This window comes from Thermobia domestica, chromosome 15, assembly GCF_964235325.1.
Source record: "Thermobia domestica chromosome 15, izTheDome1.hap1.1, whole genome shotgun sequence".
Lineage (NCBI taxonomy): Eukaryota > Metazoa > Arthropoda > Insecta > Zygentoma > Lepismatidae > Thermobia > Thermobia domestica.
In genome coordinates, this window is record NC_137468.1 from 95,569,468 (window position 1) to 95,589,358 (window position 19,891).

Sequence of the window (19,891 nt, forward strand, 5' to 3'; positions counted from 1 at the left end):
TATCCGGAAGATTATTGCTAAACATGTAAACGAAACGAAATATTAGTTATGCCTGTACTCATAAACTTCAAGCACTTCCCAAATAAAATTAGGACTTTTTAGGAAACGAAACAATCAGAAAAACCCCTCCTAAAGTACTTTTCTAAATCCGCTACTGATTATTTGTATAAATTGGTATTCAAGGTTGTGTCCGGAAAATTATTGCTAAATCACTTCACAGCTACAGTATAACAGAAATGTGGAAGTACGGTTTGACGGATATATTGAAAAACGTACGCTTTGACGGATAAATAGAAAAACGGGCAAGTTTAACTTTTGCGCTAGAAGCTAGAATACTAAAAGCTCTTAGAAATGAAACAGGATGACAAACTAGAGAAGAAAAACGATGTCGATAACTAAAAAATTAAATAGCCTCTAAAATTACCCTCAAATACTACATTCTTCATGTTAGCTTTAATTCGTAAAACATGTGCTCCACCCATCTTGATGGTGAATTTCAGAGCGAAATATCACATTCAGGTCATGGAATTCTTATCTAACTATAGAATATACTATAAGAAAGTTATTTAGATAGAAAAATCATGAAGTTGAAAAAAGCCAAAATTTCCAAAATTCTCGTTTTTTTCCCCAAAAAAGCCGGTTTTTATGTGAAAAAAACGATCGATTCAAAAAAGCCGGCTTTTTTGCATCTCTAGTCTGGATCTACCTAGACAAATGACTTTCTGAGACTATGTAAGATATTTTAAGATCAATCATTTACTGGAGATAAACTAGTGGTTGAGGTGAAGTCAAAGACATGAATCTTCCACCCAATCAAAGGGAAGAAGTTGTGGAGTCTCTGATCTCCACACTGCATATGGGAACAATATTTAATATTATGTGTGTCTTTTCTGCTTATACGACAACAACTTATCTAAAATAAACTATCAATCATCTATTTATTAATTAACAAATTATCTAAACATTAAAAGTGTGGGATGATTTTTCAAGTTGCTAAAAATATAAAATTTGTTAATGAAAAGAATTTTCGAAAATGATTATACATTTCTCCAAATCACATTAACATTTAGTCAGAAAAGAACACCCGTAACTTATCACGTGAAATAGTATGTGGCATTATTTAACCACACTAATTGAAAACTGTCTAATTGCTACTTACTTATTTTCAGCGAGTTCAAAATAAGAGATTTTTTTTTTATTAAACAGGAACGATGCAGTACTACTATTTAAAAATTTCAATTATTTTTATCTGCTTTCATAATCAGGGGATTATTCTATTATTTGAACATTATTACGATACCAAATGAATTAGTTAACACAACAAATCATTGAAGTTTTAAAACATTTTAACTTAGTGAGGAAACTACAATTGGACATTAAATATTAAGTATGAAATGTAGGAGTCATTTTTTTTTTTTTTTTTAATAATAATCTAACAGATATACCTGTTAACACTTAACAAGGGAAATCCGGGAGAAAGCACTCTTCTGCAGAGAAAATAAGCATGCCATTTGAAAAAAAAATCATGCTGATTACAACAAGCTAATAAAATTCCTGTACGGTTCAGAACTGTTCGAGAGATTCAGTGTGGAAGTTTATATGGAAAAATGCGAACTGTGCGGATCTAAACTCGTTAAGTACAACATTATTAGCAACATACATTGACATACGAATTGAAATTATCGGAGGTAACAGAAAAAAAAAACTGTTTTGCAGTAACTAACAGGTTTGTCATTATACTGTAAAATTAGTCATTATACTGTTCACAATAATGACATGTTAGAGGTGAAAATTAATCACTGTTGTTCTTCTGTTCTGTGAAGAAATGACACAGGCAAAAATCATCCTTGCAACATGAAATTTTATATGTGCAATTGCGTTACATCCATCAAGGGAACAGTTCGCATAACCAAAGCGAAAAGCAAATTCGACAGGTGATTCAAAAGATATATAATTTGTTCAATAACCTGCCTTGTGGAACGCAATCTGAAAGAATTCAATGTATCTTGGTGATCGGAACTAATTCATTAGCATGGACACGAACTTTATTTATTGTTTGGTTCGTACATCATAACGTCCGGATGAAGAAGTTTCATACTATGTACAAATTTCCTGCCATAATCTTTGGTCGGAATCCAAACACACCAAATGGTTGTACAAATCGTGTGCAGTTCTTTGGTATATTCTCAATCATTACGTCTTTGCCATTCGTCATCCAACTTACAATGGACAATTTGTCTGTGAATGGACCCCAGTGATCAAGCAGTAGAAAGTTCAAATCATTAAAACTGCATAATAACGGTAGATCGCTAAAAAGTACAATCATGCATTTAATGTTGAATCTCTCGAAAAGTTCTCAACCGTACAGGAATTTTATTAGCTTGTTGTAATCAGCATGAATTGGTCTTTCAAATGACATGCTTATTTTCTCTGCAGGAGAGTACTTTCTTCCGAACTTTCCTTGCAAGAACTTGAGGATAGAGGAATGTGAGAAATTTCAGAAAACTGTGAAAACTCACATATTTAGATCAGGTTTGGATGCCTTTGCGTACCGACGCTAACGATTGAAAAATGGGAAAATTGTACTGTCCTATGAAATAAACAGGTGTAGTTTTGTTGTGGAAGGATGAAAAATCTCAATCTTTCGACATTAAATGTGTTCTTTCTCATTATATAACATTCCTTTTTTCTTTTGTATCACCACCTTTTTTCTTCAATGCTATTCATTTCATACATTTATATTATGTAAACCAGGAATAAAAATAGCTTTTTTGTTTTTAACAAGACTTTTATTTACTGTCTTCTCTAAAATTAAAATAATTAGACTAATTTCATCTACCTTATAGCACATATCCTTCTAATTCAAGTGTGAAAATTTCCATTTAATTAATAATAGTTCTTTTTAAGTGATTTGTTGATATTTTTTATATGTATGAAGCAAACATTGCTTTATTGAATCAACATACTTGTATTATTACAAACACAACATACGTCCAATATTTTTGTAACTTATCTATAATCGCATTATATGTACATATATACACTATGTAATTCAAACATGTTCGTAAAGATTTAAATTGTAATTACATGTAAAGTAACATTAGCAGTATTAGCTCTTTTCACGAGCTAGCTGAAACAAAATGTATCAAGTTTTTATATATGTGTGGTCGTAGACAACTATTATCTCTATTTTATATACTTGCTTATATAACATTCACGCAAGGTGCATTACGTACATAATATTTACATACACACAACTTTTTTAAAATCACGTGCTCTCCATACCAACACAACTATTATCACGTGCTCTTATTATAAAAGTTAATTCAACAATATTCAACTTAAAATAGCATGTGAATATTTTAAAAGATATGTGTGTAAGTGAATGCTAGATGTAAGCCTTTATGGATTTAATCAAATTTCTTGATAGACGTTACATAACATATGCCACCTGCAAATAGGGAACGAAACTGCCTAGCTGTGTCCTTACACGACAAACACGCATGGTTCCAGTTTCGAGTTTCACAGCGTAATGCTTTATATCACACTTTAAACAGAAGGTTCCATCTTGTGGTGAAAATACACGTTAAGCTCCATTCAATCCACAAGCCATCTAACATTATTCTAGAATACCTGTTGTTTTGGAATGTATAATTAATGATTAAAAGTGTTTGAAAATTCATCCTATATTCAAAAGTAGAACAATTCATCGTTTGAGATGATTATGTGGTAATAATAGGTTTGCGTATACTTATTGTAATCGGGTGTTTTGATTCAGAGGAAATATTTTAAAAACAAAATATGGAATGACCTGTAAAATTATATAAAAAACTTGTTTGAACTAAAGTCAGTCTCAATATTTGATACCTTTTTACCAACGTATAGTCATTGTACAATGTATAATCTGTGGCTAAATAAATATACACACACAATTTATAGATACTTGCTGAGTAATTCTTTCTTTTGTGTTAGGAAAAAATTAGTCCAAGATAGACGATTGTAAATAAGTTTAAAAGACCCTCAATTCAAAAGTGAATGTACAGCGGTTGTTGTTGATGATGGTATCTATTAGTTGAAACTTAAACATAATAACAATACTAATTTTATAGTTTTTGAAATTAAGACGAAAAACAAGTTAGAAAATTTGCGAAGTATAACAATTGTTGTTATAATTCTTACTGACAACAATACTCTACTTTCTATAGTGTATGTTTCATAATTTAAAAAGTATGGAAGAAAGCATTTTGATTCACTTGATTAGAGAAACAAATTTAATTTTAGAATAATTGATATGCATGATTGACACAAGAATATATATATATATTGACAAAAGAATACGCTGAGTTGTACTTAAGCTTCCATAGAATAAAGGAAATGTTTTGTCGACAAGTTGGCGTTTTTCTGCTTGTAGGACACACTCTTATCATATTTCTGCACCATGTAAGTATCCGTTTATTTACAGACAATTATTTAACTACAACTTAATTATTACATGTGCAAACCACCAAAATATAGTACTTCATTTTGCTTCCATATTCTTGGTAAGTTCCATTGAGTTAAAAATTACAAATACTAAAAATAAAAAATAAAAAAATAAAAAAAAATCATACTAAAAAAAGAAACTATTACGTTTCAACATTATAGCAGTCTTCTGATAGGTTGGATTGGATTGATAGGGTGTTGAAAATAGGATGCGTTTGAAGTTTTTCTTTCTTTCAACTTCTTCTCTGCCTTGTGCTACATCCTAAAAACCCGTTGAACAGTTATATTCCATATTTCTGAGTGACACGAAAGTTAATTCTTCTATAGTTCAGTCATATTTCATCAAAATTCAAAGCTCAATCTAACATTCATCTTACGCACTTCTTTTTTTTTTTATTCTTTTAATTGTTAAATATTTAAGTCAACTATGTTTAGAAACCTATTTATATATTCAAACATAAAATTATTATTTTACAGTATAAAATAACAAGCTGGAAGATAAAACTTCAACATAATACTGAGACTAATATATTATGCTTAGTACAGACATTTAAAATGAACGATTTATCACAGTGCTGCTTGTGAAATAGTCAAACCAAAATATTTAATACGTTCTATTCCTTGTCCGTTTCGTACTTGAATGTATTCATATGAAATTTATCATACGAAGTAAAATTGTAGTCTGAAGGATGAAATTAAAGGAAGCATGTGCACATGAAATAACCATACTTACATAGACTTATTTCCATAAACTACTAAAGAAATATTAAGTAATAAACAGCTACATGTTGAATGAAGTTCCTAGGAATGACAAGCATCTCAATTTTAACGAGTCTCAAATAGCACACACGAGTCAGTCTTTTAATAGATTGTTCGAAGTGTTTATTATAACAAACTACAATAGTACTGTGCAAACATGTCACACACTTTCTGTTCATGGTTTTCTGCCAGATAAAATCAATAAAATTCTTATGAGGTATAAAACATGAATAAATATACTGATGTATGTTGGTTAGTTTGACTATCCTATCTGGATATTTAAACAGCGTTTACAGATAATAATATAGAAATATAATACAAACAAACGAAAAGAGCAATACAAATTATTTATTATAATTACATTATGTTTCTTATCATACTTGATAATTCTCAACCTCATTGATTGGAATGTAGTTGGTTATGTGAAAAATAAACGGTTTGGGTACAGCAATTTCACGTAGTAAATCTAACTTCTGCAGGGCAATTCGTAGTTTTAAAATTCACATTTAATTTAATTTTTTTGAAGACATGCATTTATATTTTATTCATTAACTCATATTTTCGCATATTATTAAATATGTGATTTACTATCTTTCAGTATCATTATAATTTCTGAAATCTTAACATATGTGAAGGGTACACTGATGAAAGTACAGTGTACTGCTTCAGATATGTAAATAAATTATTCAAATACACATTCCGATAACAGGAAAATTGATTCGCTGTTAACTGTCTAGAAGCAAGGATTATTTTTACTCAAATATGTTTACAGCGTACAGAAAAATAAGAGATTTCCAATGTATCAGGTTATTAGTCAGATTGTTCAAGTAGGAAAACGCAAATCGAAACTTTACAGGTAAACTTCGATTGAACTATCTTTCTGTATGAAGAGGAACTAGATAGTTAGTTCTACTTCTGTAGAGGGTATATCTCACTAAATTCAGAGTACAACAGCAGATAGCGGAAAAATGTGTGCCTCTATTTGAGAATTTTCCATTATTGTATCATAAAAGTGAAGAATACCAAACAGTTGTTGAAACATGATAGCTCAGTAAGTTTGTTATTATGAAGCCCCATTAATAGTCCAATTCGGTCGATACCATGTAAATTCTTGTGTTCTTTTGAGTTTACTAAAAAATTACTCCACGTGCCTAAACGTTATTAACAACTATTTATTCTCAATTTCAAAAGAATGCTTAACATTTACGTTTTGTAGTAAATGGTCATCCGTGTACTTTTCGAGTACGTTGTCGAGTTACCTCTACATAAGATTGCACAACCAAAGTATATGTTCTTTATGTATTTAAAGTCGGTTAGACATGTTTTTCCATCATATGGTATACTTTACTTGTATGAATGTTTGGTCATACAAGTGAATTTTTTTTAAACGTTAGAAATGAACAAATATCAGAAATAACTGCAGTTGCTTGTTATTATTTATTTATTTATTTATTTATTCAATTGCTTATTTTTCTCAATATTTGAACTATTCTTTGGCATCGCAGACTAATGTTTCTCATGTTAAGTCATTGCATAAGTTAAACAAAACGAGAAACAAAATAAATACAAGACCTATGTCTACAATAGTACTATTGATAACCAAGCTTTATTATTTTACACATGATTCGTTTAACAAATCATGCTATATTTAACAAGCTCCATTGTGATCATCTGTATTTAAATATTTTTCACTAATTACTAACCTGTCTTTTTTTTTTTTAGATTCACAAATCGAAGTTTTTTTTTCTATCTGTCTTTCTCATATTGATTATACACGTGTATCGTTAACTATTTTCAATAGCATATTAACATTTTTCCATGTCCATCATGGTATAAACTGCAGCACTAACCGCACAATAGTTTTCACTCGTTTTCTTTGAAGTAAAGATGGATGGAAATAGACTTTCCTATTCGAGTCTTGTATGACATGTTGTATGCAACCAGAAACCGTGTCCTTAACAATATAACTTGAACGAATCTTCTATACAATATATTGTTAGTCTTTAAAATGTAAAGATGCGATAGAAATGCTAATAGCACTGCTGTTAGTTTCTAGCCCTTTACTGGCATCTGCTATCATTATTACGTATCAACACTCAGAAGCTACCATTTACTACTTATAATCATCCTAACCATATTTACACATATTCTGATTCATTTAATATCATATATCTCTATACTGTATAGCAATTCAATATCCTGTCATCATTAATCACAAATTCCTTTGATATCAATCATATCCTCATTAACTACCTTAATATCGTAGTAACAATTACAAATCAACAATTTGCTTTATTCCTCTTTTACCTCTTAACCTGTATTCCGTAAGTATTTACCAATCTTACTTATTCAACTTCACATCCCAACATATATGATGGAAAATATCATATCTAACCAGTTTAAAGCATTTACTTCTAGCCAACATCAAAACATTCTACCCACGAGGTAGCTATTTTTTAATAAACTCTATCTTGTACAAATAGTAGAATGATAATGAAGAAACAACATTCAACAACAAGACTCTGAAATAAATTAAATTGATAAGAATACTGAAATTAGCAAACACTCAGAACTTATAGGAACAATATGAACACATTACACTTCAAGCAACTTTATCTTATCTTGTATTATGCACGAACAGAAGATGAGTATATTTTGGATACACACACCATTGAAAGCACTTCGAAAAAGAAAAAAGAGAATGTTGATCACTAAAGAGGCACCGTAAAGTTTAATCACTGAAGTACTCACACAAAATCCAATTCTAAGCTTTTAGAAGATATGGAAAGATAATTGTGTCAGCATCAGCTCCATACTTTGAAATCCATAACTAGAAATCAACAAGAAATCTACTAAGAATTTACTAATAAGACTTTCACTTTCAAAATATTAATTGCAAGTACACGTTATTTAGACACAATTACAAGACTGTTTGATTCATGAGTAGAAAAAATAACAATCTAATAGTCAAAGGTAAGACGGTGACGAACCTAGATCCTAGAAATTATTATTGGGTTTAACAATATTTCCAAAGTTTCAAGAACAGACTAGCTTTTCATATTCGTAATGATATACAGATATCAGAGAAAATCACATTAATTAGAAGTCAGGTAGATATATCTTTTTAAGATAATTTCAAAAGATTTGCTTTTTTGGTCTTATCGCAATTGTGAATGTAGAAACTGGTTTGAAGGCTTGATGTCTTAGCGTGTTTACTGTAAATTATTCTTATGCTAAATGCCTAAATTCATCTATCTTATACAAGTTAGTGAATATTATTTTTTTTTTCTTTAATGCAATTAAATTTTGAATGAAATTCATCTTAAGTTGCACGTTATAATATTTAGGATAAGGGTTACAGATGAACAATGAAGTGAATGATTGATGGACAAATTAATAGGATGAAAATGTAGGAAACTGGGAAACACCAAGAAAACCTATGGACTGTTGTTATTCACCACAATGTAGCCTGACCAGGATCGAACCAAGAGCTTCTCATATTAGAAATTTTTATTTCATTAAAGATTGATTTATTAGCTATAGTATTTTATTTAATAAAGTATAAACTTTGCACGTCTCAGACTACAGAAAGAGTAGTATAGTACCGTCCGGGAACATAATTTAGTCCAGATTGTTTGATTGTTTGATTAGAGTGAACGTCCCATTTTGGCATCGAAGCTATATAAGACAGAGAATACGGCTAAGAAGCCACCATTTACAGAAGAGATGTAAAAGCAAATAGAGAAAAGAATTTGGGAACAGTAGCAACATGGAAGACAAAAATAAGCACAGGAACTAAAATAGTAAATAAAGTACGAAGGAAACATGTAGTTCAAGGGAGCAATTCTACAAAAGAAAATGTGAGGAATTATACAAATTAGAAAGAGTAAGAAAATAAAAGAAATTCTACAGAAGTGTTAGAGGAAACAACGATGAAGTCAACAAAGGGAAAGCTTTAGGAAAATTGGAATAATTATGTTAAAAACTTACTTAACAGTAGAATAGCTGCATAGTCTAGTAGATGTTGAAGAGAAAAGCAAACAAGAGAGGAAAGGGCTTGCGCACTTCTGGACGAGTTTGAGAAAACTATGTGAGATGAGAAATTGGATGGAAAGTGAATATAAACATTGATTGATTTTATTTGAGAATTAGCGAGAAACGAAAAATATGTTTCACATTTCTAGTGGAATATATGGGACAGGACAGCGATTAAAAGATTTCTTGAAAATGACTATGATGCCGTTAATTAACAACTCGAATCACGAGAGAAGCAATAAAAGGTTAGAATATTGAACATAAACTTGTATGGAAGAGCAAGTGAGTTGAGAAGGGACGATTTCAGCTTAGGACAAGAGATGCTATCGGTTTATTAAGAGTTAGCAGTCACTGAGTTTTACAGGAAACGACAAGACAATTGTATTTAATGCTATATACGAGGTGGGTTTGGGCTGATTGACTGATTACATTTTAAAACATACCGTACTCTGAAAGCGCCGAGGCTATATGAGAGAGATACTGCCGAGACAATAGATCGAACTCCGATTTTCAAGCATAGAAAGCACGAGCGCTAGCCACTTGGCTACAAATGGGTACTACGACTTTTGATTCAGTAAATTTCAAATAAAATTTTGATGGGAACGCTAACAGATCGATTTGAATAGAAAATCGGAGAAACTTACATATGAATCAACAACTAAAAGCTTGAATAGAAAAAATAACACAGAAAAGTGTAATTGAAGGGTCAAGAATTTTGCTTCTCACCAACACTATATAATATCTAGTTAGAAAGTATAGTAAAGAAGGTTCTACATAAGGATACGATATTCAATAGGAAGGAGAATTATTAGGTACATATTCTTTGAATAACGTCGCTCTGGTTACAAAATGTGGACTGAAAATTAACATGTTAGAAAATTCGAGGAAAAAGTATGAAGAATATGGGATTAAAATTAAGTTAAAAAGACAAATAAAAGGTAGTAGAAACGAAGCGGTCTCAAATATTTAAATAAGCAAGGAAAAAGTAGGATATGTGCCACGATATAAGTGAATATATGAACTGTGAACAAGAAATGAAAGCAAGAAGAGGAACGACAAAAAGCCTTAAAGAGATGAGATTTACAATATTTGTCTAGCTAGGTGCAGATCTACGAGCATGAGATTAAGAGAATCCCCCGCTTAAATCCCAAAACTTTTATTTGACAATCTCAATTTGCCTATTGATGTAATTATTAAACCAATTTATTTTAGTGTGTAGTTTATTTAGCATGAGAAGAAACTAAAAATTATAACATATCTACCATTTTCTAAAGGAAATATTTAGAACAATCGAACTTTAGAATTTGCAGAAGTTATATTCCGTAAGACTGATGAATTCATTTGAATATTAAAATAATAAAGTGGAGGAGAATTAGAAGATCATATGAAGACGAAACAACTTATTTTAATGTTTGTCGACACAAAGCCCAAATAGACTGATCTGGGATAAACTCACGCCTCTATATTCGAAATAAGAACTCATAAAATCCTGAATTCATGTATAATTAATGAAAACTACGATATTTATAATGAAATTATATGGAAATGATAGAGTAAGAGATGTGTTGTAACTTAAGAAAGCCCAACATTAATTTACCAATCTTGCAGAGATACGATCTTAAATCGGGACCACGACCATATGCTGGAAAAGAACCGCATTGAGCTGCAAAATTCGTATTGAACATAGCCAGTTGTTCTGGTGTGAAAACCATGAATAGACTCCGAGAAATTGAACCTCAGGTAGCGTAAGTGTGCTTCTCCACTCCATGTAATTTGACCAGATAAATGAAAACTAATATTCTTCCAACATTAGCTTTCGTAGTTTACTTTATATCTTTATAGTTGAAAAATGACAGTTATTGAAAGGATACGGAATCAATCAACAAGTAACTGATATAGCTATTATCATATTCGATTTAAGTCTGTACTGTAGAATATTATATATATATATTAAACCTCACATTCTAAGTCTTTACAATTTTATCGTGGTATGTAAGCTCGTAATGGGAGAACCGTTAATTAGAGGTGCTTAGTAACTAACTACTATGTATCTTGTTTAGAAACATTAAGGCATTATAAGTCTTTCCATTCTGAAAGAAAATATATATTCTACGCTTAACGCACAGGCTTTGTTTCTTGATTTTGACTAAAACAAGCATCACTGTTTTGTATTTAGAATTGCAACTATCGTCTTTTGACATGATTTTAAATTAGAAAATTTATTTTCACAAGAGTAATTATTTAACATCCATCCAGCATCTAATATGTGTGTAACACTTAATTGTAGAATACAAAAGAAAATGTTGTTCATTGCATATCACATAACCTCACTGGAAATCACATCAGTTAATGTTTTATTATTTTTTATAAAATAGATTTCATAGGCAGTTTTCGTAGCATTTGTCCAAATGTATCATTTCTTTTAAAAAAAAATCATAAAATTCCTTTTTCTTGTCTTCTTTTTTTGGATGGAATGCAATAAGACATAGCTTTATATTTACTCCTTGTTTTTTGCACATGAACTATGTAGTTAGCTTGCTAAAGTACAAAAGATGAATTTTGCATAATTTCACTTGATGCTGCAATTTTTAAGTTTTTATCCCAAGAAAATATGAGATCTGTTCATTGTAGGACTCGCTGTAGGTGGACGATTAGCTATTCTCATCTCTAAAGCTGCACGTGCAACTTTTCGATCAAATGTTTCGGGAGATAACGTACGCCTGAAAAATAAGTGAAAAAAATAAAATAATGAGAAATCTAAGTAATGAGATAGGATGATTAGGAAAATAATATATATGAGGTGTTCAAAAAGAAAAATTACTACGTACATAAATGCTATAATATGAACTACTGAAGTTTTCATCTACTATTATTATTGTTTCCAATACGAATAGTACTAAACTACTCAACAATGCACAATTTACCAAAAGTCGTGAGATATTTATGTGATTTACGTTAAAGTCAAGTGCAAAGGCACATTAAGCACAACAGATTTATGTTTCTCCCACTTTTCGAATGGAGTTTTCATGAAGTAACAATTCGCAATAATTTAATTAAATTTACAAAAAACTAGCGTTCGAACTTTGCCCAAAGGAAGCCTCAAACAATCAGAAAATAATTGTTCATGTTCTCCCCACCATTCCGTGTATTATTAACAGAAATGAATTATTGAGGCATGTGGCTGAGGTGTAAAATAATGTGTTCTCTACTGTGAATGAAACAAAATAATTAAAACGATGCACAGATTATTCTTCAATTATTGACTCAGCTTTTCTTTAGGTGTAGTATCAACATCTTTCTCTTGGAATTTTACTGAAGTATTGCAAATTTTGTCGTTCCGTTAAAAAAAAGGTGCTTCCCTCTATCGGACATTAACTATCTTCTATATTCACCTTAAGTTGTTGTACTTGAACTTGGTTGAGAGATTTATTTATTAATTTTAATATTTAACAAACATACATATATAGCCTGCGAGGTTTACGTTGGAATATGAGTAATTGCACCTCAGCCACCTCTGTGTGTGGAGTAATTGCACTAGAATTGGTCACGCCGTTCCGAATCTAGTAACTAAAGAGCATATAGGAGGGGAAGTATGTATATTTTTGCTGAAACTGCATTGCAAACTGAATTCTTATATCACGGAGATCTATATCTTTATATAAAGTCCATATCTTAACACCCAATTTCAAATTTCTGCCTACTGTATATTACTCAACTGACAACGTCTTATTGCAACCGTGTCAAAAAAGCAACTTGTTTTTGTACTTTTATGTATATCAATCGTTCAACAACAGTGGCGTCATCACACTCTATTCGAACTTAAGTTTTCGCAAAAAATTGAAGGTAATAAAGAGTGAAATGTATGTGATATATATTGAACCAAGCAGAGTGCACAAAATGTGGGAAACGTTGCAAATACTAACCTAACCTATTGTCAAAGTAAGTAATTTTCAATAGAAGGAAATACTGCTACTTTATCAGAACTATCAAAGCACTTGAGCTCATCGAAACATAATGTTCGGGACATCCAAGTTTTACATAGATTTTAATATAATTGAGAGAAATGTATGTGAAGGTTTCTACACAAGGAGAAAAAGAATCCAAAGTTGAACACCGAAAAGATTGGAATTTAACGATAACAAAATATAATAACATAATCTCATATATTGTTGACTTATTCCTTATATTTAACTTATTTACAAATCACTACATTTTCTCTTTTACCATAATTAAAAGTTGTCAGACGAAATTTTGTAACGAACTTCTGTCATTATATAGTTTCTTTCTATTCTGATGTCCTACTTCAATGTAATTTCCTTAGGGTTAACGTTTTTATGAATTAGTTTGATAGTAATAGTTGTTGGAAATTTGATATTTGATTCTTGTGTTATTGTTGAACCAATAATTTAGTTGTTAAGAAATAGTTCAGAGTGCGCTAGAAGTAGCATAATCTTTTCAGTTACGTTAAAACCCGTGGAAAAATAGTACTGATTATATTAATGTCTTTGTTGTATTATTGCTTAGCAACTAGAGAAAGAAAATGAACACTTTACGTGTCTGCTGAAGCAGTAATCATTACGAAATTAACATATTTACGAAATTAGTGAACAACAAAATTTAAGATAAACATCCAAGCGAATCTTTCGGATTAATTTGGTGCTTAATCAACAATCCCTCGCCACTTGAACGACAATGCGCATATGTTGATGTCTCGCCACAGAAATGTCACATACACCTGTGGGTAAATACAGCACACAAAATTACTGTCTCATGTAACACGGATGTCAGGATATTTTGAAGTGAGCCTTTTCATTTGATGGCACTTTTTATTTTCACTATTTCTTTGTGTGATATAAGTGTTAATTATTCATAGTTAATGTTTGTGTATCTAAAGATCCTCAACACAATCATAATAGGAACTAATGTGTTCTTGGAACTTAACAAATTATACCTACTGGCATGGTATTTTTATAAACTATAATAGTGCTTTCGACATGGAATAAATACTATTAAGCTTCTTGTCAATAATTTGATTGACAGAACAAAACTTCCACATTGATACATTTTTCTCACTTCAATACTGTTTTGCTTCTTTAAATGATCAAAATATGAGTATTACAGAGGTGTTATCATTCTTATCACCTAAATAGATTTGAGAAAATTTATTTTTCAACTAAAGAAGTAGACGAAAAAGAAGAAGGGCTATATGCTAACGTGGAATCCCAACCACATGAGCTCCTACCACAAATCAAACCCAGATCTCCCGTGCCGAGGGTGAGTACGTGAACCTTAAGATCACGAGGAGATTGTAGAAGTAGGTATATTGTTGTTGCTGATATTTATAATGATCTCCTAAATGGATTGCATGAATTACTCTGTCTTCTCATTCCCTCTCCGCAGAAATGAATTTGAGAATTAAAATTATTCTTGTCGAAACTTTTCTTCGCAGAGTGATTATGTGATAACGCCACCGCATACTCTTACGCTTTAATATTTTTATGTGTTATTATCTTCTAGAAAAATTCGACTAATTCTAACACAATTGTTAAGCATTTTACAACTATTGATAGTTGTATATATACGTATATGTAAGAGAGGTTTATGTATTGTTTGGAGATTAAGGGGAGGCGAATTTCAGTTATTATATATTGTAATAAATTAACTAAATTTTTAATCTTCTTGCAAATAAAACTCTGCTTACCGCAAGTGCTCTCGAAGGTCGGCCGTTGTTTGAGCTTGCATTCGGGATTCCTGAATAGCTAAATCACGTTCATATTGCATTTTTCTCATTTTCGCTTCCTTTTGCTGAATTATTTCTCGAACATACCTCTCTCTGGCTTCATCCTCCATGGCTATTCTAATAAAATATAAATAAAAGAAGAATCAAGATTTCCTTCTTGGTTGATCGATACGAGTGCACATTCCATCTATTATAAACTTAAATACAAATATTTTTAAAAAAAGACAAAGGTATTTTACCTTAACATACTTGCATTCAGTTCAATATATTTAACAGTATGTGAGGGTAGACTTTCTACAATTTAGACATTCAATACTTATTAGTATAATTGGAACGTATTTCCAGTCCATTAAACAGTTATGAAATATTTTTCTTCCTACTAACGGTTTTTCAAGAGGAATAGTTCAATATTTTTAGGCTATATAACTTAGAAGCATGTAATAAAATGGCATAGGTTTTAATTTTATATGAGTTATGGTCAGGGGTTGAAACATACACTCGCCTGCTCGCCAGTGGCAAGTTCTTTGGCGAATAAAGTCACGGCAAGTAAAGTACATTTGGCGAATATAAACACTGTGATTGCAAAATGGTCTAGCTAGTCAATTTTTGACTGGCTAGTACTTGCAAGTAAGATTTTTCAAGCCCTAGTTATGGTATTTTTCAGAGTGAAAAATCTCTTCATCATGCCATACGTTTAGCAGTGAAGTGAAACATTACACACTGAAAAAGGGACCAGAGAAAGCTTGAAACTGTATATGACATAATTTAATACAAAGATGTTAAGATAAGATGTGTTTCTTTTTAAATATTAAATATGCATCCTATAGCATCAATCAGTAAATATTAAATAAGAATACCTTGTTAACAAACACAAAACTAAAATACATAGAAAAAGAACTGTTTGTGCTACTCTCCAACTAGTAAAACAAGACAACATTTTAAGTACGTAGTAACATCTTGCTATTTATTGGGAAGTAAGAATATAGTATAAGTTTGGCAATGAAAAATTTTAGAGGAGTATTTAGAGCGCTTAGCTCGGAGAAAAAAAAAGCGTTTACATATTTTATAACTGAGCAAACTGAATTATGATTTAAAAATATTAAGTACAACAATTTTCCGATCAAAGATAAAAATCCGAAAAAAGATAAGAAAAAAAGTTTTCCATCAATTTATCGATACGTCCATCAGTGCTTCTCGCAACCGAGCAACTTATACTTAGGAGATGAAATAATCCTCTCTCAGCGTGGCGTACAACAAGGCGACCCTCTTGGCCCTGGTTTGTTCGCACTAACTTTACAATCCATCGTTAGTAGTATCAATACAGAACTGAACATATGGTATTTGGATGACGGGACTATAGCTGGAGACAAGGATACAGTACTAGAGACATTAGAAATGATCCGTAGACGGGCTAAGGAGATCGGATTGCAAATGAATTTCTCCAAATGTGAGGTCAGCTTTCTCGGAGTCTCCAATGAGCAGTCTAATAACATCTTCAAGCTGTTTGACGAAGCCGCGCCTGGAATTCAAAGAATTTCGACAGATGACGCCCGCTTATTAGGAGCAGCATTATCTAATGAGGCAAGACGAACAATATTAAAAGACAAAATTTCTAAATTAGAATTATTCTTTACACGTCATTCCTTGATTTCAGCTCACTCTGCCTTTTACCTACTACGTGCCTCATTGTCCATGCCAAGGCTGCTATACTTTCTTCGCTGTGCTCCTTCTTGGCAGGATGCTGATCTACTGGAATGCTATGACAACACCTTGAAAACCGGTCTAAAATCTATCCTGAATTGTTCACTCAACAATAACTCTTGGTTGCAGGCGTCCCTTCCTGTTAACCACGGAGGTCTCGGCACTTGCCGCGCCATGGATCTGACTATTTCATCCTTTCTGTCTTCATTCTATGGCGCTAAGCCACTGATCGAGACCATTCTCTAACAAGATCTTAGCCTAGTATCGGATTCGGATGTCAACGATAGCATTGCTAAGTGGTCATCTATAGTGGGATCAGATCCCCCTGATCTTGATAAGAGAGGACTACAATCCTCTTGGGGCGATCCTCTTATAAATCATCACTTTTCAGCTCTGCTTCAGTCATCCGATAACCCAGAAGATAAGGCCAGACTCCTAGCTACATCATCTCCAGAAGCAGGTGCTATCCCGTCACCTTCTTTAGGATTACATCTTCCCAATGACAGTTTTCGAATTGCCAGTGCCCTGCGTTTGGGAGCAGATGTTTGCGAACAACACAGATGTCCTGCCTGTAGAAGTGTCGTAGACAAGAAGGGCCTTCATGGACTCTCCTGTGCCAATAGTGCGGGCAGACATTCACGCCACTCCAGCGTCACGCGACATTATCATGAGGGCACTAATTTCAGCAGGCGTTCCTTCTATATGTAAACCGTTGGGATGCAGTCGTGCAGACGGCAAGAGGCCAGATGGTATGACCCTAATACCGTGGAAGAAAGGAAAAGCACTTCTATGGGATTTTACTTGTTCCGACACCTTCGGCCCTTCAAATCTACATTCTTCCTCAGCACAAGCTGGCAACGTGGCTGCTCGCCGGGTAACAGAAAAGCGCAGGAAGTATAGCAATTTACTCGAGAAATATCATTTTGTCGCTATAGCTATCGAATCGGGTGGTTCATGGGGTCCCGAAGGCCTTAACTTTATAAAAGAAGTTGGTCACCGCATTTATTTATCGTCAGGAGACGCTAGAGCAACCTCTTTTCTACTACAACGCATCAGTGTGGCAGTACAAAGGGGGAACGGAACGTTGCATCAGTTTTGGGAACGCTACCCTCTGGTAAGGAACTGGAGGAGATCTTTTGTCTGTAATCTCGGCGAAAGTTTGAAAGTGCTGTTGCAAAGCTTATCACAATAACGTATATTAGTAAATTGCGTTTGCTCCTTAGAAATCATGTTTAAATTTCATTGTTGTTATTGTTATAAAATATTGATATAAAATGAAGCATTAAAATGCAATTGTAGAGATCAAATAGAAGTGTTATATTCACAATTTAAAAATTCAGCACCGGGAATACAACTTATCACAACCTCGTCAGCCTTTCTACTTGGTGCAGCCCTTTCACCTGAGGCAACACGTAATTTGTTAGTCGAGAAAACTAAAAAGTTAGATTTTTTCTTGTCACGTCTGGCCCTAGTCTCCGCACATTCAGCTTTTTATCTCCTTCGCGCGTCGTTCTTCATACCAAGAATAATCTATTTCTTACGCTGTTCTACTTCTTGGCGTGAAGTAGATTTACTAGAGAAGTTTGACACCGTTCTGAAATGTGGACTGGAATCGTTACTCAACTGTAACCTAAATAGCAACGCATGGATACAGGCCTCCCTTCCAGTTGATTCTGGAGGTCTTGGTATTCGTCGGGCTGTCGATTTGGCGTATCCTTCATTTTTAGCGTCGTTCTATGTCTCCCGACATACCATTGAGATACTCCTCAACCAACTGAATGAGCCTCACATAGAATCTGATGTCCAAGACTGCATATCTGACTGGTCCAACCTAGTTGGTTTAAGCCCTCCTGAAATAACGGGCAGAAGTTCGCAATCAATTTGGGACAAGCCAATCATCAAATTACATCAATCAGTGTTATTACAAGAAGCAGACAGTCAAGAGGATAAGGCTAGACTTCTCGCCTCCTCATCAGCAATTTCAGGTGCTTGACTACAGGCATTACCTTCACACACCCTAGGACTGCACCTTCCAAACGAAAGTTTTCGTATTGCAGTTGCACTTCGCCTAGGAGTAGACATCTGTGAATCACACAACTGCTCTAAATGTGGTGCATCAGTCAAGCAAAATGGTCTACACGGTCTGTCTTGTATAAGTAGCTCCGGTAGACATGTAAGGCATTCGAACGTGAATGACATTATCTGGAGAGCACTCACATCGGCGGAAGTTCCATCTGTTCGTGAACCTGTGGGGTGTAACAGATCTGATGGCAAAAGAACAGATGGCATGACGCTGGTACCATGGAAGAGGGGAAGGATTCTTCTCTGGGATTTCACCTGCTCTGACACTTTCGCGTCATCTAATCTCACTCTTTCTTCATCTCGAGAAGGAACCATTGCAGCCCGCAGAGAATGCGAGAAAAGAAGAAAATATAAAGATCTGCTCAATAGATACATGTTCGTGCCCGTAGCCATTGAATCGAGTGGCATTTGGGGCCTCGAAGGGCTCAATTTCATCAAAGAAGTAGGCCAACGTATAGCACACCTTACTGGTGACAAGCGGGCTACTACTTTCCTGATACAACGTATCAGCATAGCAGTTCAGCGAGGAAATTTGGCTTCCATTTTAGGTACATTATCTCCTGGAAAATTATTAGAAGTTTTCTTTTATAACTAACTGTTCAAAATTTGCTGTTTATCTTGTATATCTTTTAAAATAGGTATAAAGGTCAATAAACAAACTATTAAACGAAAAAAAAAAAAATTGTAGAGATCATCATATGTATTTTGACGTTATTGTTTCCTGTATTTCCTGTTATTGTTTCGTTTTTCGGCTTTCACATGCTTTTCTGTTATTGTTTCGTGTATTTTCTGTGTATATAGAATACCCTGTATATTTTCAAATTCACTATCCTAAGCAGTATACTAAATATCTATTATTGTTAAATTTAAATTTGTAATATGTAACAAAATTTTAATTGTTACATGTTTAATTTTATTTTTCTACGTATAACAATCAAATATTCTTACAGCTTTAATTCAAATATATAATATTAACTGTTTTCTTAACAATTGTTGCTATATTTATTACTGAAAACAATATGAGACTTTATGCGATGGTAACGTAACTGAAATTTGTGTATGTGTATTTCAACATGAGAATACTAGTAGGAG

The 19,891-nt window shown here is 32.8% G+C and overlaps 1 protein-coding gene across 2 annotated transcripts in view; it reads right to left on the reverse strand.

Moving 5' to 3' along the window:
• Nucleotides 1-4,863: 4,863 nt before the first annotated feature.
• Nucleotides 4,864-19,891, reverse strand: part of LOC145671155 (uncharacterized) — a 119,074-nt gene continuing 104,046 nt past the window's right edge. For both annotated transcript variants that reach the window (XM_081739990.1, XM_081739989.1), the window contains 2 exons: nucleotides 14,978-15,133; nucleotides 4,864-11,996 (listed from right to left, as the gene is read on the reverse strand). In XM_081739990.1, the coding sequence (XP_081596116.1) occupies nucleotides 11,873-11,996; nucleotides 14,978-15,133 (280 nt within the window). In that variant the 3' untranslated portion in view covers nucleotides 4,864-11,872. The remainder of the gene's footprint in view (nucleotides 11,997-14,977; nucleotides 15,134-19,891) is intronic.